This window comes from Pempheris klunzingeri, chromosome 1, assembly GCF_042242105.1.
Source record: "Pempheris klunzingeri isolate RE-2024b chromosome 1, fPemKlu1.hap1, whole genome shotgun sequence".
NCBI classification, from domain to species: domain Eukaryota; kingdom Metazoa; phylum Chordata; class Actinopteri; order Acropomatiformes; family Pempheridae; genus Pempheris; species Pempheris klunzingeri.
In genome coordinates this window covers 12,106,321-12,128,977 of record NC_092012.1, presented here as the reverse complement: position 1 = coordinate 12,128,977, position 22,657 = coordinate 12,106,321, and the positions used below count along the sequence as shown (strand labels likewise).

General features: G+C 42.2%; 2 protein-coding genes across 2 annotated transcripts; one reads left to right on the top strand and one right to left on the bottom strand.

Annotated features, from left to right (window-relative positions):
- The first annotated feature begins 49 nt into the window (after positions 1-49).
- cmtm3 (CKLF-like MARVEL transmembrane domain containing 3) lies at positions 50-7,538 on the top strand. The gene is made up of 5 exons (XM_070856420.1): positions 50-288; positions 3,749-3,904; positions 4,063-4,158; positions 4,281-4,398; positions 5,391-7,538. The coding sequence occupies exons 1-5, from the start codon at positions 172-174 to the stop codon at positions 5,417-5,419; spliced, it is 516 nt and encodes a 171-aa protein (XP_070712521.1). The 5' UTR covers positions 50-171; the 3' UTR covers positions 5,420-7,538.
- Positions 7,539-7,541: 3 nt separating this feature from the next.
- Positions 7,542-22,424, bottom strand: cmtm4 (CKLF-like MARVEL transmembrane domain containing 4). Its single transcript, XM_070856408.1, has 4 exons — positions 21,627-22,424; positions 14,990-15,166; positions 10,366-10,464; positions 7,542-10,118 (listed from the first exon to the last, which is right to left on the bottom strand). The coding sequence occupies exons 1-4, from the start codon at positions 21,816-21,818 to the stop codon at positions 9,954-9,956; spliced, it is 633 nt and encodes a 210-aa protein (XP_070712509.1). The 5' UTR covers positions 21,819-22,424; the 3' UTR covers positions 7,542-9,953.
- Between the last annotated feature and the right edge of the window lie 233 nt (positions 22,425-22,657).

The following is a 22,657-nucleotide window of genomic DNA, read 5'->3' as shown; positions in this document are numbered from 1 at the left end:
TCGCGCTGCGTTTCCGCGCTGTCATTGTTTCCGTTTCCACCTCCGAGAAGCCTCACGCCTCCACATATCTCATTTTTTTGTTTTGCCTCGAGTCCGTTACGTTACTGGAGTTTGTGCCAAAGAAGTTTTAGGAGAGTTATAAATCCTTTTTCTTTCTTTTTTAAACAAAACATGGGGGATATCGAGGCTCCCAACTCGAATCGGCCGCGCCAGACTGTCCTACTTTCTATTCTTCCGAGCAAAGAGTTCGCCACCTCAAGGAAAGGCATGCTGCTTATTGCTGAAGTGGTAAGAAGTGACCAGAGGAATCCTTTCTGAGACGAATGAAACTCTCTTAATGTGCCGTTGTTTCTCCCGATGCGCGTAAAAGTCCAAGCGCGCTGCGTTTTGGATGCTTTTATCCGCATGTGTGGCGGCTGTATCAATGTGTTGCTTTAATCCACATTAAGAAATAACTTTAACAGACTGTCATTTTGAACATAGGCCAGTCAGTTTCCATCACAAGGTTTCCATTAGTAAAGGGAGGAGGGGTGAGGCTTTACAGCGGCTATGAGGTTTGAAACTTGGAATAAACCTAGGATTATGGACACACTGATGATGGTATTGTTGGTAAAAGTCCTCTGTACTGTCAGTGATGAAGCTAAATGACGCTCTAAACTTATTTCAGTCTCAGTGTTGTGTCAGTTTGTGCATGAATAACTTAAGCAGGGACCGTTAGTTCATAGTGGAACAGTGGATGAGTTACTTCTTGACACGCTTTTCAAGTGGATTTCAACAAACCAGGAACTGAAAGACTGTCTGTGTGATTGTGTTAGTGGTGATCGAGTGTGAGTGTGTGTGTGTGTGTGTGTGTGTGTGTGTGTGTGGTGGGGGGGGGGGGTCATCATCATCATCATCAAGCATTACTTGCCAGAGGGTCTTCTTGTTAGGTGAATGCAGCATGAAACTCACATTTGTGTCATGTGGCATTCAGCTCATGTTGGCCTGTGAGAGAGCAGTCATCTTCCCCACAGTCACATCCCTCTGTCTGTTGCCATAACATGTAGCCTGGAGCACAGTCCTCACTGTGTGTGAAGGCAGAGCTCAACAGCCCCCCTGCACTCAATCACACACGCACACACACACACACACACACACACAAACACACACAATACAGCCTCTTGACTGCCACTCAACAATGTGACTGTGATCTTCAGCCCGGGGCTAAAACCCATTGGCCTCTACTAACAGTAAGTAGCAGAGTGTGTCCTGCCTTGTGAGAGCTTAAACTTACATAGAGTTGAGGTGGGATACCTCACCTTGGCTAAAATCTGAGAAAATTGACAAACATCAAACTATTTCACACAGCAAATGACATGTATTTGAAACAAGTGCGACGCCTTATTAGGTCATGCTGACTAAATGCATCATGAGACGAGTGTCCGTACAGTGAATGCATGCTCTGCCACCTCAGCTTGTGTAATTTCTGGTGAAAACCCTGCTGTGTGAGTGCGGTGAGAGTGTGAGGCGGTGTGGGATTTGATGTATCATACTCCGTGGTTTGTGTGCTTGAACTACTTTAATCTTTTACCTTGAAAGGATCAGTTCAAATACTAAATTATGAAAAAGTACTTTTCACATTTACCTATTGTGCTATCGAGCCATGCAAATTGCTCTCTGTTTATTTACAGAAACGGTGCAGCTGCTGCTCTGAACAATCCACATATTGATGAGATGCCGAAATCTCCGATGGTTGAGAAATTTATATTGTGTCATAGTATAACATCACATTGCCCAACTGTAACTGGAACTACTGTTACAGAAGAAATGGTCCCTTTGAAAAGTGTGACAGTGCTTTTAAATCCTGTGTGATTTGTCATTGCTATGGCTGCCATTAAAAAAAACACCCTTATTGTATTTGAGTGAGGGTAAAAAGTCTCAGAGACAAATATGTCTAATCCTGGACAAACGAAACCAAAACTATCCTCCTGCTTAGACACCATTATATGAAAATAAGGGAATATGTTTGTTTTTGTTAGTGTACAGTACAGTACCCTGGTGTAATTACTTTTAATATACTGTGGTTACATTCCTGGTATTCACCGTAGGGCAGCCTGCTCGCTGTAGCTGTGAATCTATTCCTCCTGTAATATAGTCCCACAGTTGTATTGTTGACACAGTTTAAAGCTTACAGGCAGTGTTATATCAGCCCACTGTCACTGAACCCGAATGCTAGATGTGAGTCCAAAGAGAGCGCAGCCTGCAGCTTTTCCATTCTTGGGAGTATTAGTCAGACACATATCCTGCTGAGCATGCATTATTATACACAGTGTGTCACTCCACCATGCATTGCTCATTAGGATTCACAGTCTCAGCCAGCAACAGGCCCGATAAGGAATGCGGTGTACTCTGGATGTACTGCAAAAAGCAGATAGAAAATGTAAACAAGTTGTTAATAAAGGGTACATGGAGGGGTAAATGTGTGCCAAGTGTTCTTCCTCCCAAGATGGTATAAACTGACAAACTAAGGACTGCCAGAATTGTTAACTCAGTGCGTCGCGTGTGTCTGATGTCAGGATGGATGATGTTTTTGTGCGTTTAAAAGCCCACATATGCGCCCACAGCAAGCTTCGCCGCATTCAATTCATGCTTATTTGATTCATACATTTTCGCTCATCAACTCATCATGCTCTCTTCCATCTGACCTCCCTTCAAAATATATTTTTTAACAGATTTTCCACTATTTTTACACACTAAATGATTAATAGACACGCTGAAAACCTAAAAAATTATAATAACAGTAACTGCAGCCTGGTAGAGGTCTCACTCTACAGGCATTAAACAACGTGAAAAATAAATGACCTTACTGATGGGGTTTGTGATGTTTTTGCCAGATTGTGTACAGTACAAGAAACTGTGCCAGCTCAGTTGTTTAGTGCAGCACAGTCATCCCCAGACTTTGTTCTCCATAAGCAAACATGCCCTGAAGATCTACGGAGAGGAGGGAAGCTGCTGCAGTTTAGGTGTTGTCTTATTACAGGGAAATCTTATGGATCCTTGACAGGATGCTGCTAAATGGCAGCGTTATTAAAGAACAGCAGCTGCAGCAGTTTGGGTTCGGTCAGGAGGAGTTCCTAACCTTAGGGCAGAGTGGGATGACTGACTGAGACAAAGACAAGATGGCCGGGCCTGTTAGAGATTACAGTGTCTGGACTTGCTTTTATTTGCGCCCCATTTACTCGCAGCATAACCACTTATGACTTTGTTGCACACACAGCCACGTTTTAACGTCTTTCGTTATCATTCTAGCTTTGTGTCTGCACAAGTGTGTTCTTGTGTGTGTGAGAGAGAGACCAAGAGGGATTCAATGTAACGGGAGTACAAGCCTGTGTGAATAAACATGGTCTTCTAACAGCTGTATCTCCTTACAGGAAGTGGGCCTGTAGCTGTAATTCACACAGGCTTACAGCTTCGGGGGAGTGTAACATGATCTTAAAGGGAGACGATCAAAGAAGATTCAACCTCATTTTATTCATCAGTTGGATTAAAAATCTAAATTTATCCCCAAGCTGTTCATTTAGAAATAGATAGATATGTACAAAAATATGATATGACTAATACGAGTGCCTTCTTCATTGTCTCTCAGTTGTCAGTCACAAAAGGGCACATAGATTTTGTTTAAGGTCTCTCTCTTAAACTTTTTATTCATGTTATCATACTGTACATGCTCCACTTATTTTCTCTCTGTATTTTCTAATTGTCTCTGTAGGCTCTGTCCTTTGTGTCATTTGTGTGTTTCGCGGCATCCATAGCAGCAGCCTTTGTGACGGTTCCCCTGGTGGAGTTCCTGGCTGCGCTCTTCTTGTTGTTCGCCTACTCCACCAAATTCAACGAGAGGTTTAAAGGCTTCCTCTGGCCGCTTATGGTGAGAGCAATTTTTCAAATAAAATGCAAAACATTGCAGCAGATATACTTGCTGATGTACATGAGAATCTTCCAATGCTTAAAGAAGGAAATTGTTTTACAGAGTTTGATTTTTTTTTTTTCCCACTGAGCCATGCCGTTTCTTTCTTTTCTCTAAAGGATTTCATAAGATGTGTGACCGCCTCCATCATCTTTTTCATCATCTCCATAATTTCAGTGTCCAGATACGTGGACGGCTCCTCTAAAGCTGCTGGGGTAAAGCTGACTTTGAACTATCTCATCATATCCTAATAATTTATGTACCACATGCAATCTCAGCTCTTAATTCACCAGTAATGCTTCAGCTCATCGATATCAAATGTCTTCCTTTTTCACAGGTATTTGGGTTCGTTGCCACCATTGTTTTCGCTTTAGATTTTTACTTCATTTTTAATGAGCTGGCCAATTTCCTAAAGCAGGGAGGGGAGTCCAATGAGGAGCCATCAAGACAGCAAGGTAATACCCCAATATGGCCAAATAAGAACATGTATATTAAGTGACATTTCTATGTATGGACATAGTTTGATCCAATATCTATTTTTCACATATTAAAGTGTCCTAATGATGTGTAGCAGAAATAGTTTTGTACATACATAGTAATTCAGTATAGGGTCTTGAGCTCCATAACATCTTAATAATATAAGAAACAATACATCAAAACCTCATATATCAAATGTCAGCATTTATATGTAAAATATAATATTGTAGTTGTGCATATCTATAAAAGTATATTGGATTGTACATGCTGTTTTATGCCAGATATGTTAAGATTTTTCTTACATGTTCATACTGTAAGAATCCTCTGTCCTATTCTGGGTTTAAACAGGAAAAGGGTTGGCCCATCCAAATTACCAAAAACATGTTCCCTCATTTGCCTCTAGCAGTATGTAGCCAGGCAGATAGTTTTGGTTTTTGTTTTCTCAGGTTTTCAGATATCTGTGTCCGAGATGGAATTTCATTTGATGTGTCCCTGCAGAACGTTTTTTGTTCGTTCTTATTTTGTAATTTGTATTTAGTTCTTTGAGTGCCACAAATGAAAACTTTCACCTCCTTCACATTGTGGCAGTAGAACAAGTTTCAGAGAAACTATCTGCACTGACTGACTTCCTCTAGGGGGAAATGAATATGCTTTTTGTGATATAGGTGAACCAGACATTTAAACAACAATGTGTCAAAGTTTGCACTTGTTTAGTTTCAGGAAAAGAGAACCCGAGGCTGTTCTCTGCGATGCCACGACTCAGCCTCGCATATTTTAATCCATCATAACGTCTCTTTGTTTAAAATATGGAAATGTCCTAAGTGCATTATATTTTTGATTTGTTACTTTATCGAAAGTCACTGCACATGTTAAAGTTTTACCTATTTATGCAACAGGTCTACAGAAAGCGGACACAGTGAACTAATCCTCACTCTAATACCAGTGGTGTTTTTCCACCTTTGTTTTCTAGATGAGTTTTCGGACTCTGATTCAGACTGAGACCACATGATCTTCCCCTGCGGATAGGCTTGATCGCAAAGATAAACCTTTGCAGGAGAAATGGCCACTGCTGAGCTGTGTTTCATTATGCCACAGTTACATTTCCTGTGTACAGAAACAGAAAATCGCATCAAGGTCACATCAATTGTTGGATTATTATGTGCATCACTTGGTAGCTGTCAAACATGCAGTCTAATATGTACAAAGAGGGGGAAGCAGATCCTCCTCAGCTGAATTTGTCCAAAGGTAGAAATGTATTTCACATGTTTGTCATTTAGGAAACAAGTCCAAACTGATGTGTCAAATATGTTAGTCTGTTTAAATTACCCACTGACTGATCATTACATGTAGCTTATAGAACAATGAATAAAAATGCTCTGTGTTTATCGCCACCAAACTCATATCCAGTGTTGTAGATGATTTGGGAACAATTTAAATGCAATTATCAACCTGATGCTGAAGTGATCATAAAGCTGTGACATTGTTTGGTCTCATTATATTATTATTACATTATACATGTCTAAATTTGAAGTAATGAGTAATATTGACTTTTGGGCATGTATTGTGACCCTATTTACAGACATTAAATTACAGCACTAAATTAATATCCTTAGTGAATAAATGTTTTGGAGTACTAATAATGAAGAAATGGGAGCGCTACTTAAAAATGGATGGACGGGAGAACCATGTAAGTAGGGCATCAGCGATTTGCAGCATTAAAAGCATGTACAGTATATAACAGATAACAGATTGGTTGCAGGTTGGCTGGTTACAACCTCCATCCACGTGTCTTAACTCTACAAGAGTGTATTTTTATAATTTGAGGATAATGTTTGCTTATCTGCTTTAAATGCTACTTTTGGGTCCTGTGCTGTACTGCATGACAACCTTTTCTTGGCCATTACATTGTTTACATGTCCAACTTTTGATGTTTTTTTCCAAGTTCTGAATCCAAGCAGCAAAAGTGATTATAATTTTCAAACCTATTCGATGAACCCGGTGTTGAAACTCTTTTGTTCCAGCTTGTCTGCTGTGTTTGCTTGTTACAACCTTAACGTGTGAAAAAAGGTGCATTGAAGCCATTTACTGCTTTTTTTTTTTGTTAAATGCTAAATATCCTATATGTGAATCTTTTTTGTATGGAAAAGTATCTTTGCCTATTTTGGTTGTTCATTCATTTTTTTTTGTCTCCTGCATGTATGTTTGATTCTTCAGTTCTCCCACTGCTACTACTGAGAAATTAGACGCACTAAGATGCCACAGTGACTGTTTATGTAGTATGCACTGCGCTACACGAGTGTTATAGCACTACTGTGAACTGAAAATGGATGACTGAAAATTGCCATCAGTGTCCTCTAATTTCCAAGTGGAATTTCAACTGCCGTGAGTAATCGGCGCATTAATAAACAAAATACTTCCAAAGTTGCAGTTACATAAAATAAGTACTCACTGTTGTGCCTTCATGGGAGAGTTTTGATAGTTTGTTACTTCTGTGGCTTCATTTATATAAAAGTTTGTTTGAACTGTGCTTAAATAAATGCTGAAATATGCAAAAGCTGTTATAAATAAACTTAAGACTAAAATTGAGGAAAAAGCTCCTGGATCTGAGAGCTACACGTGCACGTACACATCTGCAGTGCGAAAGACGCAAAAGAATCAGCCTTGACTGATGCTAATTAGTGTGTGATGTTTTATGTCTTCGCTGTGTTGTGAAAACCATGTATCTCCAAAAAATTTACTTTTCACAAGGTAAGAAAAACAGTCGTGTCAATGTCAACATTGTGATAATGTATTTCTCAAACAATCCAATGTGGTTTAAAATGGTTTGTTCATCCTTAGAATTTGTGAAACTGTCACCCATAAAGGAACATTTTATTAATTTATGTGAAACATTCACCAGATCTGGAGATGTGTTGTTTTCAGTGGCATCAAAACTCAACCATACCCCTGTGCCACGCATACACAGTTTAAAAATAATCTTACTATCAAGATGAACACAGTACAGAGGCCCCTTGCTGAACTACTGTGAGTCAAATACAAAGTTTCTCTTTTTTTTTTTTTACTGGTTTGACCCTTTGTGCAAAAAAAAAGAAGTTTGAATAAAAACCTGAGCTATTTTCAATAATGTCCAAATCACTTTATTTAAATTGTCACTATAAACTGATGTGAAGCCTTTTGTGAATGTTTTAAATACAAAAATACAGCTGAGTACGGCTCCGTGCTGTACAAGGCAGATCTCGTTGTAATCATTCACAAAGCACACAGAATTACAGAAGAGCATCTCGCGTCTAATGTCGTCCGGTCTGACTGGTCGTGGCTGCTGTTCACAGCACAGTCTGGAAAGCACTTCCTCTCTTCCCCATAAATACAAATGGTTCATAACATATTTAGCATTAAGTTGAATATAGAGAGCTGCAGCTTGACAGTTTAACAGTTTATATCATCAAATAGCATAATGCGCTCACATGATTGTGTTGCAAGGTTTGCTGTACAGATGTTTGTGTGAAGATTTTTACATCACTCAGAAACAAATCAATCAATGGAAGTGACAGACAGAGTAACAAATATGATTGTCTGTTCATAAAACTACTTCGGTCACCAAACCAGGAAAAATATCAGTTGTAAATTACTGAACACGAGAGAGAAAAGCCTGATTAATCAAGCATACTGTATAGCATGGAAACCTTAGAGGCTGCTTAAGAAGCCATACAGTTTTTATTTTTCATTTGAACCCACAGTGAAATACATTTCTGGTCCACCGTAGTCACAAAGAATACATTTTAAATGACGACCAGGAGATGGAGCCATAGAGTCGACTTAGACCCTGCACGAACTCACCCGAGCCTAATATACATAAAGAGACCTCAAACAACAAATCACATAAGTGTAACTGTAGTGTAGATTCATTACAACAATATTGAGCCTTCAAAGCAGATATGATGTGATTTTTTTTTTCAAGCTTAAGCCTCCTGTCAAGCACAGTGGGCGAACACAAAAACATTAAAGGAATGATAAGTATTTTGCTCTCTGGGTGTGTGAGCTTTATAACAGCCTATGATAGGAATGTCATAATACATGAAGTGTGCGGTAACATTCTGTAGATACATACACAGACTTTTTTAATTCAACCGAATGCAGAGCAAAGGCCGTGGTAGTAATGCTAAATGTACCGTACATCCATCACACCAGTCTCCACTCTTCATTTTTTAATTAATTTTCACTTAACTTAAAGTATTATTCAATTCCATTCTCTATTATAGTCTTATGGTGTTTAATAATTAGGAAGGCATTAAGAAATACAGCGTTCAGGTCGAGGCACCCTGTGATATCATTTCAAACTTTTTTTTTCTAAGAATGAAAGGTTGAAAGGAGTGTGTTAATACCTGAGAGAGTGTATAGGCTGAGAGCGCTGATTTTGACCAGGTCACCTACTGATGTTTGTTCCAAAATGAATCTCACTGATGTACCGTCAACATTTTTATCACTTGTAGCCTTGGATCTGTGCAAAAGCAACAAAATACCAATTACCTTATCGTCGCCTGATAGAGACTGCTCCTGGTTCACAGTGTTGACGTAACACAGACCTGTTAGGAATGCTAGTGCGAATATTTTTCTTGGAAAGTGTTTCGTAATTGTGTTTAACCCACTGGGTGCACTTGTGCTGCAAAGAAATAAATCTTCTTCACTAATTTCAAAATGTTCGCCTTTCCTCGTGCTGCCCGTCTTTATTGCAGTTAAGACTGACCCTGTACTGTTACCGTATAATTGCTGGCGGGAAACATCTTGATAGTTGCTAAAGGTCACAAAAGGCATTTGTAAAGTCGAGACAAAGGAGAGACAAACTGTGCCGTCAGCATGTGAAATCTTTAGATTAAAATATCTAATGTCAGCCCTGCTCGCAGGCTGATGTCAGTAAGAAACAACAGTGAAGTCATGTCGCGTTGCAGGTTGCTGTACGTTGCTGGTCCAGAGGCTTACTGGACCCATGATCACATCACATCACAGACTTCACAGAAAGCAGTGTGAAATAAGCAAACTGTACAAAAGCTGACTTTCTTTTACTCGACTTCATTCACAGTGAAACGCTAAAACTTTCCACACAGTCAGCACCTACGCCAGAACAGGAGTTGGTGCACAGTTGGAGTGAAGTCAGCTTTCTTTTGGCTCTTTATGGAAGCCACCCTCTGCGCTGATTTGGAAAGATACATGGATGAAAAATAAGTTTTACAGAGAATTCCTTCAGTTCTGACTCGACCGCTTCGCTTCAGAGCCTTGTCGCCGAAGCCAGGGTGCCTGATAAGCACACCCACGGAGCTCCTCTGTGGCTACGACGAGGACATTTATTCAGTGGCGATGCAGGCCGAAAGCACAGCCGAGGTGTCGTGATGAAAAGTTAAAAGCGTGTGGTTGGCTTGAGATGGCCCCTCCACTCAGGACTTGAATGAAATACTGTTCTGAAGGCGAAGTAGCGTCCATCTCAGTCAGCTGCCGGTAGTGTAGCTTTCCCTTAGTCTATCTGATTGTCTGACGGTCCTCATGCGAGCTCAGGCCTTGCCTCCATTTCGCCACGAGATGCCGTGCGTGCTCGCATATACTCGCTGGTCTGAGCCGCCCCCTGACACCCGCTGCCAAGGCGCCACCTTCGTACCGCCAGGTAGGTGTTTATTCCATACACACCTGTGACCAGGAAGCCAAAGATCTGCAAACAAGAAAAAGGAAGTAGAATAACAATGCAAACATTTGAATGGGAAGCAAACACACAGTTCCTGAAATGTGTCCTTGCTTCTGCTCGCTCATTAGATAGCATCAGGTACATAAATGAGACTTAACTGACACTCTTCACGTGCATCTATTAATACACATGTATGAACCATGGAATGCCTAGATTGGAAACTTGATGACCGATAAAAGGAGGTTTGTAATAGAGGATGGTTCGGACTACTCACCACTGCTGCTATTTCAGCCCCAGTGTTGTGGTTGATGCAGGCCAGCACGAGAGACGACAAGAAGAAGAAGAAGGTGCTGGCGGCCGTGTTGACCAGGTCCTACAGGAGGACACAACAACACACAAGATAATATTAGAATCCAGAAAATCCAAAATTAGAATTTGTCATTTATCATTTATTTAGAGCATGAAATGAAACAACTACTGTAAATGAGGATGTGTATCAATTCTATTTGTGTGTAATTACATATAGTTGGGGCATCATTTGAAATTGCTCAATATTACAGGCACAATGCTTGAGTTCTGGTGATACATCAACACCAAAACGTGTTTTCCTACACATTTTTTTTTTTCATTTTACAGGAAAAACAAACTTCTCATACAAGCATTTTGCCTAAAATATATGAGGCCTTTCAGAAACAAGTTAAACCTCTGGATTTAAAACCACAGGAGGGCAAAGAAGCCAACAGCACACACTTAAAAGCCATCCACCACCTCATATTACTCTCTCCACGCACATAACTTAGTCCATCCCCCACCTTTTTACACAGGACGGGGATAATGAGAGAGATACTTCGCTTTGATGTTTTACTCTCCTGCTTTCATCAGCGCAGACAGTTAGGGAAGAGTTAATAATGAAGGGCTCAGCGTGACTGGGGCCCTCGTGATCAGATGCGTGATTGTGATCATGGCAGACATGGTCTCTCATAAGACACACGGCGGAAGAAATTGTGCAGAAAGCTGAGTCGGGTACAAAAACTGTGACACTTTGCTACAGATCCTGAGATTTAATCAGTAACACATTGATGTGGAACCATAACACCTCAAGCTAACTGGCACGGTCAACGTTCACCAGTGTTATAATCCTAACCTTCAAACGTAATCATAACCCCACCCACCACACACACACACACACACACACACACACACACACTCAACATAAATCCTAGCACACACTACAAACACTGCACACAATGCGCACTCTCTCTCATCATTCTTGCCCAACTGGTTAAACAGGAAATACTGCATATTCCAGTGTGCTGTTCTCATGTGCAAAACAGCTTTCAGATCCCATATTCCCTCAAGATCCAGTCAGTAGAGTCCCTGCGCTTCACTCTTTTCCACATTCCACGTTTTAACCAGGCCAGCACTCTGTAAAACCTTAAATAACACAAGCACAGACTGGACCAAACCACTGGCTCTCTGGCTTATTATTGGCTAGTGTCATTGTTTTACAATCTGTTCTTTATGTGCTGAGATTCAGTGCATTGAGCAAAACTACTATGCCTTCTAAATATATAAATTATATGAGTTTTAAAGCTCAGAACTATAAATTAGGTTCGATGCATCCTTTGGGTTACCATCCGGTTTAACCCTCGGTCAATCTTGACCACTGAAAACTCACAGTCCCAAGTCTCTGCTATATATGTGTAAACCATTTTCAGAAAAACTGTGACAGGAGTTACTTATTTTCAAACAAGAGTGCATGCTAAACAATACCAATAACATACCAAACACAAAAAAACAAACAAATGTAAATAGAAAAATAGATATGGACGAGAAAAATCTACATTTTTACCACCTTTGTGCCTCTTTGAACATGGATTAATGAAGTCTGTATGATGATGAACTCCACAGAGTCCAATTAAAGATGAGACCAGGATCAGGACAGTGATCGCAAATCTGTAGTTACTGTCTTTTACGTTTGTATATTTGTGCACAAAAAAATAGGTGCTTTTTTTGAAAGTGAATCGTATTCAACAACTAATATTCCACGTTACTGTCTGTGGTTCTACACTATGCTTCTGTTGCGCTCTCAAAGGACGGAGGCTGGAAATAGTCATTTGACTGCAACTATGGAAACCTACGAGGACGCAGTAGAACACTAATTATGAAATCAATCCTCCTGGCGGTCACGCAGGGCCAGAAAGCTGCACGCAAAAAATAAAACATCTCTCCAGCTCTCTTCAGGTCTACGTCTGATTCCTTTTGAAAGGAAAGGATATAAAGATAACAGACAAGTACTTCATGTCTTTTCTCTTCTTGGGTGGCAAACTTCAGCTGTCAAAACCAAGGGAGCTTTTATTGGATTCCTCTTGTAGGTAAAGTAAATACGACATGAGTAAAGTGGGCTCTGGTCTGAACTGATGATAGATTAATGGCCATAGCTAATAATAACCGCAAAACCTCGGCTGTGTGTGTGGAATCAGCAGAGAGATGTAGGTCATTACCGGCAGTATAACACGGGGTAAAACGGAGTAAAGAGAATGGATTAACGCACGCTTTCATACATACAAGCCACTACTTTTAAGAGTCATAACACTCAGACATCCCACACACTGCAAAAACATCCATAAATCAAATCTGATTTGAAAAAAATAAGTCACTCCTTTATAACTTCTGATTTTTGCTAATATCCATTAGATAACCAGTAATCAAGGTGACTGTAATATAAAAAGTGTCAAAAAGTGTTTTTTGTATATTTTGTTAGCAGCTTTATTATGAAAAGTATATATGGCAGTAGAGAACAATTCAACACAGAACATTTAGCAATCTTTGTGGCACCTAACAAGTTAAACAAATACAGACAGTAGCTTTGTTTCCTGCCCCTGGTGTGTAAGGCTGTGACAGGTCCGGTCAGCACTGGTCTTCCCTCTGACGCACCCAATTCATTCATGCATTAACTGTGTTCCCAGAACAAAACAACCAGAACGTATTGGGCTCACTGGCAGGGTATTCAGGCCACTGCTCTCTTAAAAGGAGAATAACAGCACTAATAGCCCTCTGTCCCTCTCCCTCTCCCTCCCCTTTAGGCTTTGGATATTCCTCCCTGTGCGTACCCTCGGGGTCGCCCCATTTCTGTCACAGGACCCCTCTGCATGGCTGGCAGTTATTTGGCCGCGGGAATTAGGAAAACAATGCAACCGAGTGGTCCGCCTTTATCTGTCTCTCTCTCTCTCTACGGTTGTGCAAAACAAGCTCATTCATGCAAACTAAACCCCGAAGTTCAGCTTAATAACTGAAAGTCACAAACTGGTCCGAGGACTGCATTCATTTCTGTGTCGAAGGGGGAGGAAGTGGGGGAGTCAGGGCCTGTGTTTCCCCCTCCGCTCTGCCAAAGTCATCACAGAGGGTGAATTGGAGGAGATGGGATCACATAGCACATAATTGTACAATCAAAACCCTCCTTCTGAGACTCTCGACCGCATTATAAAACAACTCACAGCACAGAGGAGGAATGGCAGCGTCGGCTCGTGGTTTAGAGTTTGGAAACAAGAGGAAGGCAGCAGAAGGGTTAACAGTTGGTTAACACTCTGAAATGCTTACTCATGGTGAAATTCCCGGGGGCTCAGTGTGACTGGAGCAGCTTTGAACTTGATAGACATAAACAGCATGGGGTGCAGCCTACAACTGTGGAGTGGAACTGAGCATCATGGTGTTTGTTAGCTACTACAGTTTGGAGTCAGAGCAGAGACTGTGAAGTCTGGAAAACAACACCTACTGTAAGTCTTTCTCTGCTGCAGTTTACTAACCAACAGGGAACAGCAGAGGGTCTTTGTGGCGTAAACACAGACTTTGTTGTGCTCCAAATGTGTGTTCTTCTTTACAAAATATGAAAGACTCCATATTTTAGTGCAAAACAGCATGTTTCCAGCAATGCCAATGAGCCGAACCGCAGCCCACCGCAGTCTAACTTCTTTGGAGAACGACCTCCGCTGCGAGTCTGATGGCGACCCGCAGCCAAACTCACTTCCACGCACGCCTGCGCGCGCAAACACACAGTCACACAAACAATACATGTTAATTATGTACTCCTAGACCATTAATCAGCTGAGAGGAAAAGGAATTAACTAGTCAGAGCTGACATGAGAGATGCCAGAGAGCCTCAGGAGAGAAGAAACAGAGCGTCTCAGAAAGAGATCGAACAGGAGGATTTTGCATTATATGGACGGCCTCTCTGAGACTGTAAAAGGCTTTCATTCGGTGTCGTTCTGCCAAAAGTAGAAGCCAAAGGCACACCCTCTCTTCGTGTTTGAGGCGGAATATTGTACCAAGGATACCATAAAGCAATCTGATAGCTATGGTTGGATATGGACATCTGGCTTGACATCCACTACTTTACTACGATATGTACGCTGTGTGGCCTCTGGAAATACAGTCCTAGACATTTTTTTTTTCCAACTCATTCTGGCTGCAGCTCAGAACACACCAACGTGTGTATGTAGGCAAATACTGGAAGGCAACCAGCATCTGCTGAAGAACACCCACCACCTCATTTGCTTACAGCTGACGATGCACATCCTGGTGGTAACACAGAAACTGTTTGCCCTCCCAGCCAGATCCATACTCTCTAAAGTTTCACAGTTTCTCTTGTATAATAAGCTTGTGCTGAGCCTTACCCTGATAATAAATACAAGACTATATGATTGAAGGAGAAATCCATACAGTTCATAGCACAGAGAGAAAACGAAAAAGAGTTGGTCTAACGTACTATAGTTGTCGTTACCAGCTGCCATTTTGTCTCTAACATTTATCAAATCTCTTGTCAAGAGCGTTTTCTTCTAAACTGAGCCAAAAGTATCACAAGTCTGGTCCCGTGATACATTACGTGTCCTTGCACCTACCGTGAGGCTCCAGTTGACGTGGGGCACCTTGGTGTGCAGGTTGAGGCTGAAGATCAGGAGGAGGACTCCCGTCACCACGAAGGCACTGCAGCTGACAAACTCGAAGAAGTAGACCCCTCCACAGGGGGAACACATCATGATCGTCTCTATGCAGATGAATCCAATAAGTGACAGGATCTAGAGAGAGAGAGAGACAGGAGAAGAAGGGCAGTACGGCATGTTGAGTGCATTGTGTATTATCTAAAAATGATGCTGATCATCAGCCAAACTATTACACGACTACGCCGCATGCTCGATTTGTGTCACCGGAATCTGGATACATCTCAAAGTCATGCTATAGTTTGAGCGAGTCTACAAGAAACTTCTACGTGTTGGTGTATTCTAGTGTTAGGACACAGGGTACTGTAGGTCAGGCCATTTCTGTAAATTTATGTGTGTTTGTTGAAATTCCAAGCTCTCCAGATGATGAAGTGAACGTCCTATGAATAGACCAGAGGCCATGAGCCCATCTCACGAGTCCCGCTCCTGGCAGCCTGTGAAGATGCCTGCATCCAGCCAACATCCATCAACAAACCACAGTATGGGAAGAATTCTGCTATTTAGGTGTTCTCCTGCCATGCAGACCCAGACAAAACCACACGCAGATTACCGATTGATTCGGGGCAGCGCAAGACACAGAGACATAACAGAACCAAGAGACTGCCACTGCGATATACTACCGACCTGAAGCAGACGACTTCAAACCAGTTTGGACCAGATCTGCTTTGTCTACCAGAGTGGAACATGTTTGACATTCATGATATGATATGATGTGATAAATTGTATAATGATGGGTCTGAGTTGAGGACTGGAGGTTAAATTGTAAGACAAAAGTCCATGGCAGCGCTTTCCATGCTTTTCCAAATGGAACAACTACTTAACCATATTTACTGAGCTTTTTACTCTTAGTATCAGACTCATTATGTGTTTGCGTCTTAGCTGACATGGCATGTTTTCTCCTCTCCTCTATACACTAAAGGACTTATAGTGTTTGCTTACATGAGATTTGCAAATGTTGAAGCCAACAGCAAGGTGAGTTTTATATGAGCAGATGGAATTTTACACAGGTGTAAAGAATATGGTGTCTCTTTTTCCTTTTTCATTTGCAAAAAAAGTTACCTAGAAGTGCTTGAAATCTCAATGCAATTTCATGCAAAGCTAATCTAAAGTGTCGTGGCCGATTTGGAAACTGCCACAGCGGACACGAGAGCAGCAAACGGTATGTCGGTTCATGTCTTCCAGGAACAGACGGCTGAAGTTGTGAGCCATTAAGCAGCTTCTTCGCAAGACAATGAATGTCTCACTGCTCCAAGTTACCTTGATGATTTGATACAAGAGTGTGAAGTAACAATCTGGTCTTTGATGATATTGATTCAATAAAGCTCATAAAGTCACTGGCAGCGAAATATCACATAGTTTCAAAGAGGAATTTGAGGTTGTTTTTATTTTCACAATTTATGGGGTAAATAACCCTCTGGCTGCAGAGAAGGCAGGTTTATATAATTAAGAGATATCATTTTTAATAAAACCTGGGCCAACTTGAGCTTTATACACAAGGTTACGGCAAAGAGAGACATGAAACCTGTTCCTTCTGTGTCATCAGGGCAGCAATGTCAAGGGAATTGCGTAGGAATGAGTTTAGGAATGAGATCAGATTATTTAAAGAGTTTTAGTGGACAGTGAGACAAGGAAGAAACACCTAATAGATGATAACTGACATGGGAACAGGGAAGAGCACCTGAAAAGTTGGGATAACACAGTGGGAGGGGGAAAGTGACAATCAAGAAGCATCATGGGCTAAAATTATCCCATGAGCCAAGTGTTAAAAAACCAAATGTATCAATAGAACCCATTAGAGAACACACTAATCCATAAATCCCCCTATTTGTCCCATTAATACATGTCATAACACTGTGCGTTCTGCATTCATACCCACATGGAGCCTCTGAAGGCTCAAACATGAGCCAAATCTTGAAATCCTTACAAATGTTTTGCCTCCATAATAAAAGATTTGATGAGAACAGTCAAACAAGCCTAAACACACAGACACACATATTACTGGTCTATATGCTCTCAATGCAAAGCTGCGTTAAAACTGCTGTTCATGCGGAGATGGAATAAGAGCAATCACCTACTGTGCTGTACTGTATCTGTGCATGTGTATGAGTGTGTGTGCAAAACGTGCCCTATTTGACAATGGTGTAAGAAGTCTGCGCCTTGACACTGGAAATAGACTCACAGGGAATAGCTCACTGTTTTTGGTATGCCTATTTGGGACGTAGGTTATCTTCGGAGCCACTTTTTTGCAAAAAGTTGAACTTCAAGTGTCACCGGGGTTGTTTGTGAGACCCGTCATAGATTTTCATCCAAACTGAATCCAATTTGAATCCGCCACAGCTAGTTGCGCTGACACTGCCGAACAAATGCATTTGAGAACAAACCCAAGCTGTCTCATTAAAAATAAAAATAAAAGACCCCCCCCTCCTCTCCTCTAGCTCTGAGCAGCTCAACAGCCAAACCTGTTTATCCAGTTTAATGAGCTGTTTCTAACAAGTGTTGTTGGGTGATGACTGGTGAACTGTCAGAACTCTCCTGTTTGTGACAGACTCTTTGTCCGATCTTTCAAATCTTCTGGTATCACCTGACAGAGAACCCTTGAAGAACCCCTGACAGTGACGCATGAACGCAACATCTCAAGCAGTCGCATTATTAGTGACACAGGAAGCAAATCCACCAGACTTCTGTTTTGTGCAGCCGTTGGAGCCTCTTTCGGGCATGTAGTTACACAACCAAAGAGGTTACACCCAAACAGGAGCGTAGGGCTGCTCGGGCTGAGGAATGATGTCATGTCTCTCGTAGAGAGCATATTGCTTTCCCCAAGTCCCTGTGTAGCAGGTGTCAGGCAGCCACAGGGGAGGAGCAGGGGATCACAAAGCACCATACTGGATGATCTTGTAAGTAATGATTTTGTGTCAACCTTCACCCTGAGGCAACCTGTTCATCGTGCATGCACGAACATCAACTCTCTCTCTCTTCTCTCTACCGCATGCGCGCACATCCTTATCTTTGGGATTACACACATTATTAGTTGCCGTTAGAGGCCCCTTGGACTCAGATCCCCTTCTTATGCACCATCTGTTGTGGGCAGAAATTAAACAGAGGGGAAAAAAAAGCGCCCTCGCCACAGAGACAATGCAACATTATATGCTGCGCTCGTACTGCTACAGGACCTCGTGCGCAAAAAAAAAAATTACCCCAAAATGTTGAATATGCTTCATCAGCAGCCCACAGTCATCTATGTGATGGAAAATATAGCCTGAATGCTGGTTATATTTCACCCCTGAGGATAAGGTAAGTGTGTATAGGCAAAGGCATGCATGTCTCCCCGCATGTATGCATAACGCTCTTGTTGTCTTTATGTCTCCCTACAAGTTCTGAATAAGTAATGTTTCAACCAGAAGAGAGTGGAGCATACGGCGTCTCTTTCAGAGCAGGAAGTGCTCACTGACATTAGGGAGCATCTGGTAACTTCATTACACAACATCCACAGGCTTAAAAAACACCTTCCCACAATATTTAATTAACACTTGTTAGAATAGTACTTCAAAAAGGGAAACATAGGTTCACACATCACCGTGAGTGAACTGTTATACATCATGAAGGCATGAGGCTTGTTGGGAAACAAAGAGAGTTTGATTGGTGCTCTGGCAGCCCCTACAAGGTATCAAATTCCATTGTAGAGGGGCAGTTGGAGTTTGTTGACCCAGTCAAAGCAAAGAGACAAAGACAAACCTGCTGTCATGATAGACACACCCCGGTCAGGTTTCATCCTACTGGGGGTTCATTCTGATCAGCGCAGGGTCAGCAGCAGCAGCAGCAGCAGCAGCCTGCGTATCCATTCATCCAAGGAATGACGAGCTGACTGGCTTTCTAAAAGCCAGCGGAAATGCATTTTAGTACGTCAGTGTGAAACACTTACAATGGTCTATTAGCGCAGAGCACCCTGGTCTGTGCAGAAGGAAATTTCTCAGCAGACATGGGTCAGTGCAAAAGTCAGAGTGGTTTGTAACCGCCACCTTAGTGCAAACAAAGCCTGGGTGTGGAGGTAGCGTGATAAACATTTCCCTGACAAAGTCAAGGAAGTGTGGACATTGCCAGAGGGAGTGTTGAGGCATTCAGGCCTACTAACTCTTCAGTGATGACTGGTAAAACTGGCAACATCACAAAAAGTTTCACATGCAACCTGTATCTCATGCAACAGAACTCTGTATTCCTGTGTGCGTGTAAAAATGGGTTTGGACCTTTCTGAAGATTAGGAAGTGGTGCAATGCAGCCAACGTGTGCTGCACTGTACAAATCCATTTTGCATTGTTGTTAATCATTATTCAGTATAACTGATTTGTGGAAAAGATATTCTATTAAGATCTATTAAGCTACTACTATGGCTCAAAGGGACTATTCCCCCTTGAGCTGTAGAAGAAAATTCAGTAAACACAGAGATATAAATAACAGACACAACACCTCCATGACAAAGGAGTGCTTCCAGATCAAACTGTGCCACATTAGGTACTTGTACAGTAGAGCACACGCATGCTTTGCATTGTCATCTATCAGTTCTAAAGGACCATCCCACAGCCTCAGCTGGAGCAGGGTTAAACGATTAGAGGGCAGAGCAGTAAAAATGCAAGCCAGTGGAGCTATTAACGTTTGGCAGACAGCCTTGTAGGCCTCCTCTAAGATACTGAGGGTAAACTTGGATGACTTTCAATGTTCCCGTCCTTGTCGGCGACGGAGATATGACTAACTCGAAGCGAAAAGTCAATATCAGCCCTGACCAGACCATTCAAGTAAATGTTAAGTGTAAAAAGATTAGTAGTATGTTGTGGTAGTAATGCATGTACACTTCTATTTACATTAGCTGCACCATACCTTTTGCATTTTACTAACCCTAGGAACTATAAGGTACAGAGATGGCTTTGTTCATCAGTGTTTCACAAAGTATACCTGCACCTTTACAGTCATTTATATTCTATTTTTTGTATTTTTCCATTTTATATTTTGGTTCCTTTGCAATTATGTGTGCAGGCTTTATTTACTGTTTTTCCACATATGGTGGTTGCAAATGGAGCTGCTTATTTCACCTGAATATTACTAGGAGAGGAATCTCTACTACGCAGATATCTAAATCATTATGTACATGTATGTGCAATCACATTAGAACCACAAAGCCAGGCACCAGCATGATTATGTATGTATATTAGTATGCACACACGTGTATTAAGACTGTAATTTTTTACTGTGTCACAATCTCTGGAGGGCCTCTGCAGCTAAAGGAAAGTTAAATACAGAAATAAAATGGTTCCTGTGCTGCCATTAAGCAGCCAAGTCAAAGAAGACGTCTTATCATTTGGTGCTGAACAGACGAAGACTGAATATGAAGCTTCTTCTTGCTGCCGGCTCCAAATTTCTCCCACGCCGATGACAGATGGCTTCCTATCCTAACTTCCCACCTACACGGAGGTAAACATCACAGGTGTGTGCAACAGCGCAGGCTGACTACGCTTCTCTGTAAGACCAGTGGGACACTCAGCCTCCCACTAGATGAAAACAGCTTTCAAATACTACTTTTTGTCTGCAGTTAAACAAAAGTTTTGAACGTGAAGCAGAGAGGTTAGAACTGTGCCGTATTATCTTCCAACAGTTTGGACTTCTAGACTGCTTGTGCTGACCACAAATACTGTAAGAGGTAATTGCTAGTTTCCTCAGCTCCATGGTTTGTCCCCTTGTGGACACACTGCTTCACGTGTACAAGGGAGCAGGCCTGTGTCTGAGTTTTTTGGCACCAGAAGAAGAGAAATGTCTCTGGCTTGATAGATATTTCCTCTTCTGGTGAACTGTCAGAGCTCTGGGAGCCCTCGGTTGGCTTTGTTGTTGCCTGTGCCTCAGTCCAGACATCTGGTTTAGGTGTACTGGTTTGAGTGACAATGTGTTTTTTTTTCCACAGACCACTACATCCTGACAAAAAAAATTGTGACAATAATTATTTTTCCTCTGAGAGCAATTCAGTAATGAGTTGTACAAATACTTATATGCCACAATACGATCACTATAAATACCCAGTGGGGATAACAGCAGAATTTACCAGTGGAGAACTGTCCTGCTTTGAAGAACCAATTTGTATCCTTCAAAATAAAAGTCTACTGAAAATACACGTTTGGCAAGGTGTGCAAAGCATGGCTGGATTGAGAATTATGATCCATAGTATCCTCACCCCTTCACCTCCACATGTCACAGGGTAGGCAGCAGGAAGCCTGCCTGAATGGTCCTGTACAGCCACATCCATCTAAGTTAACACTTACATTTTGGGTTTACCACCTCAGGGATAGAAGTAATAAGGTATTAATGCTCAGAATACACTACAGCAGTTAGAACATGTTAACTATGGGCTTTTAATAAGAATAGTACTATTTTGTCCATATGTTAGTGGCTGCTCGGTGGATGTTATGCGCAAATGGTGCGTCATGGTTTGTTTTACCCACTTTTAGAAAGCTGTGCATCACTGAACATTTCACTAGTGCGTGATCGGGCTCAAACTTACCACCTCCGCCACCTTTAAAATCCCAAAGTATGACTTGAGGTACTCCACGTCGCACCTTATCCCCCCCAAAACGTTCCTCGCGTGGACGGGCTCGGTGGTGGGCTGATACGGGCTGCTGGCCCCGGAGATCATGGAAGTGTTGGAGGCCTCGCCGTCAAAGCCCTCTGGCTCCTGCTCCTCGGTGGTCCTCATGATGATTTTCGGGAGACTCTTTTATTTCTAGAAATGCTGCGACATAAAAAGCCCACGCTGACAATCCGCCTGGATCCACCTCACGGCGCAGGTTGTGTTTCATAAAGCACACTTTGTTCCACGCAGGCTGGAAGTGGATGGAGAAAACAACCCAGACAGTCCACTTTTCATGGCCACCCCACGGGGGGAAAACAGCCGCGGTGGGTGCTCTCTTGACAGGAAAACCAGGCAGGGATCGGTTTAATGTAACCCTGCGCTCTCCTCTCCTGGTTACAGTGTTGCGTCTCTCTGAAATAGCCGCACTTCTAACTATGTTAAGCGGGTCACTTGTTCGAATCCCACTGTCACCTCACCATGGACGCTTCTGGTTAGTTCAGCAGCACCGACTAAAATGCCTACCGGGCTGTGTGACTCGTCTTTGCGACCGAAAAACATCCACCCATTGTGGCCCAGCAGTGCCGAGAGAGAGCCTAATTGTTTCCTATTGTAAACTATCCCCTACAGCAGCCTGCAGTGAGCCTGCACATACGCCTCTTTACTCGCCGTGGATGCACAGCCAGCTTGTCTCCGCCCCTCTGGAAATGCACATTCTTGTGCAAGGCTCTGCGCCCGTTTTAAGTGTTCCCAAACAGCCTGCAAAACGAATCCAGCCGGAACCACGCCGACAGGACTGAGCCCTGCTGCATCCCCCCCTCCTCCTCCTCCTCCCCACTGCTCCTCTCTCACCGTTGATAAGCCTCCGCAGCCTGCAAGCTACCCCAATCCACCCCCCCGATGACATTATTTCTTTATTCTCCAGAGGATTTACAGTGTGGATGGAGTTTTTACTGTAGGACTAC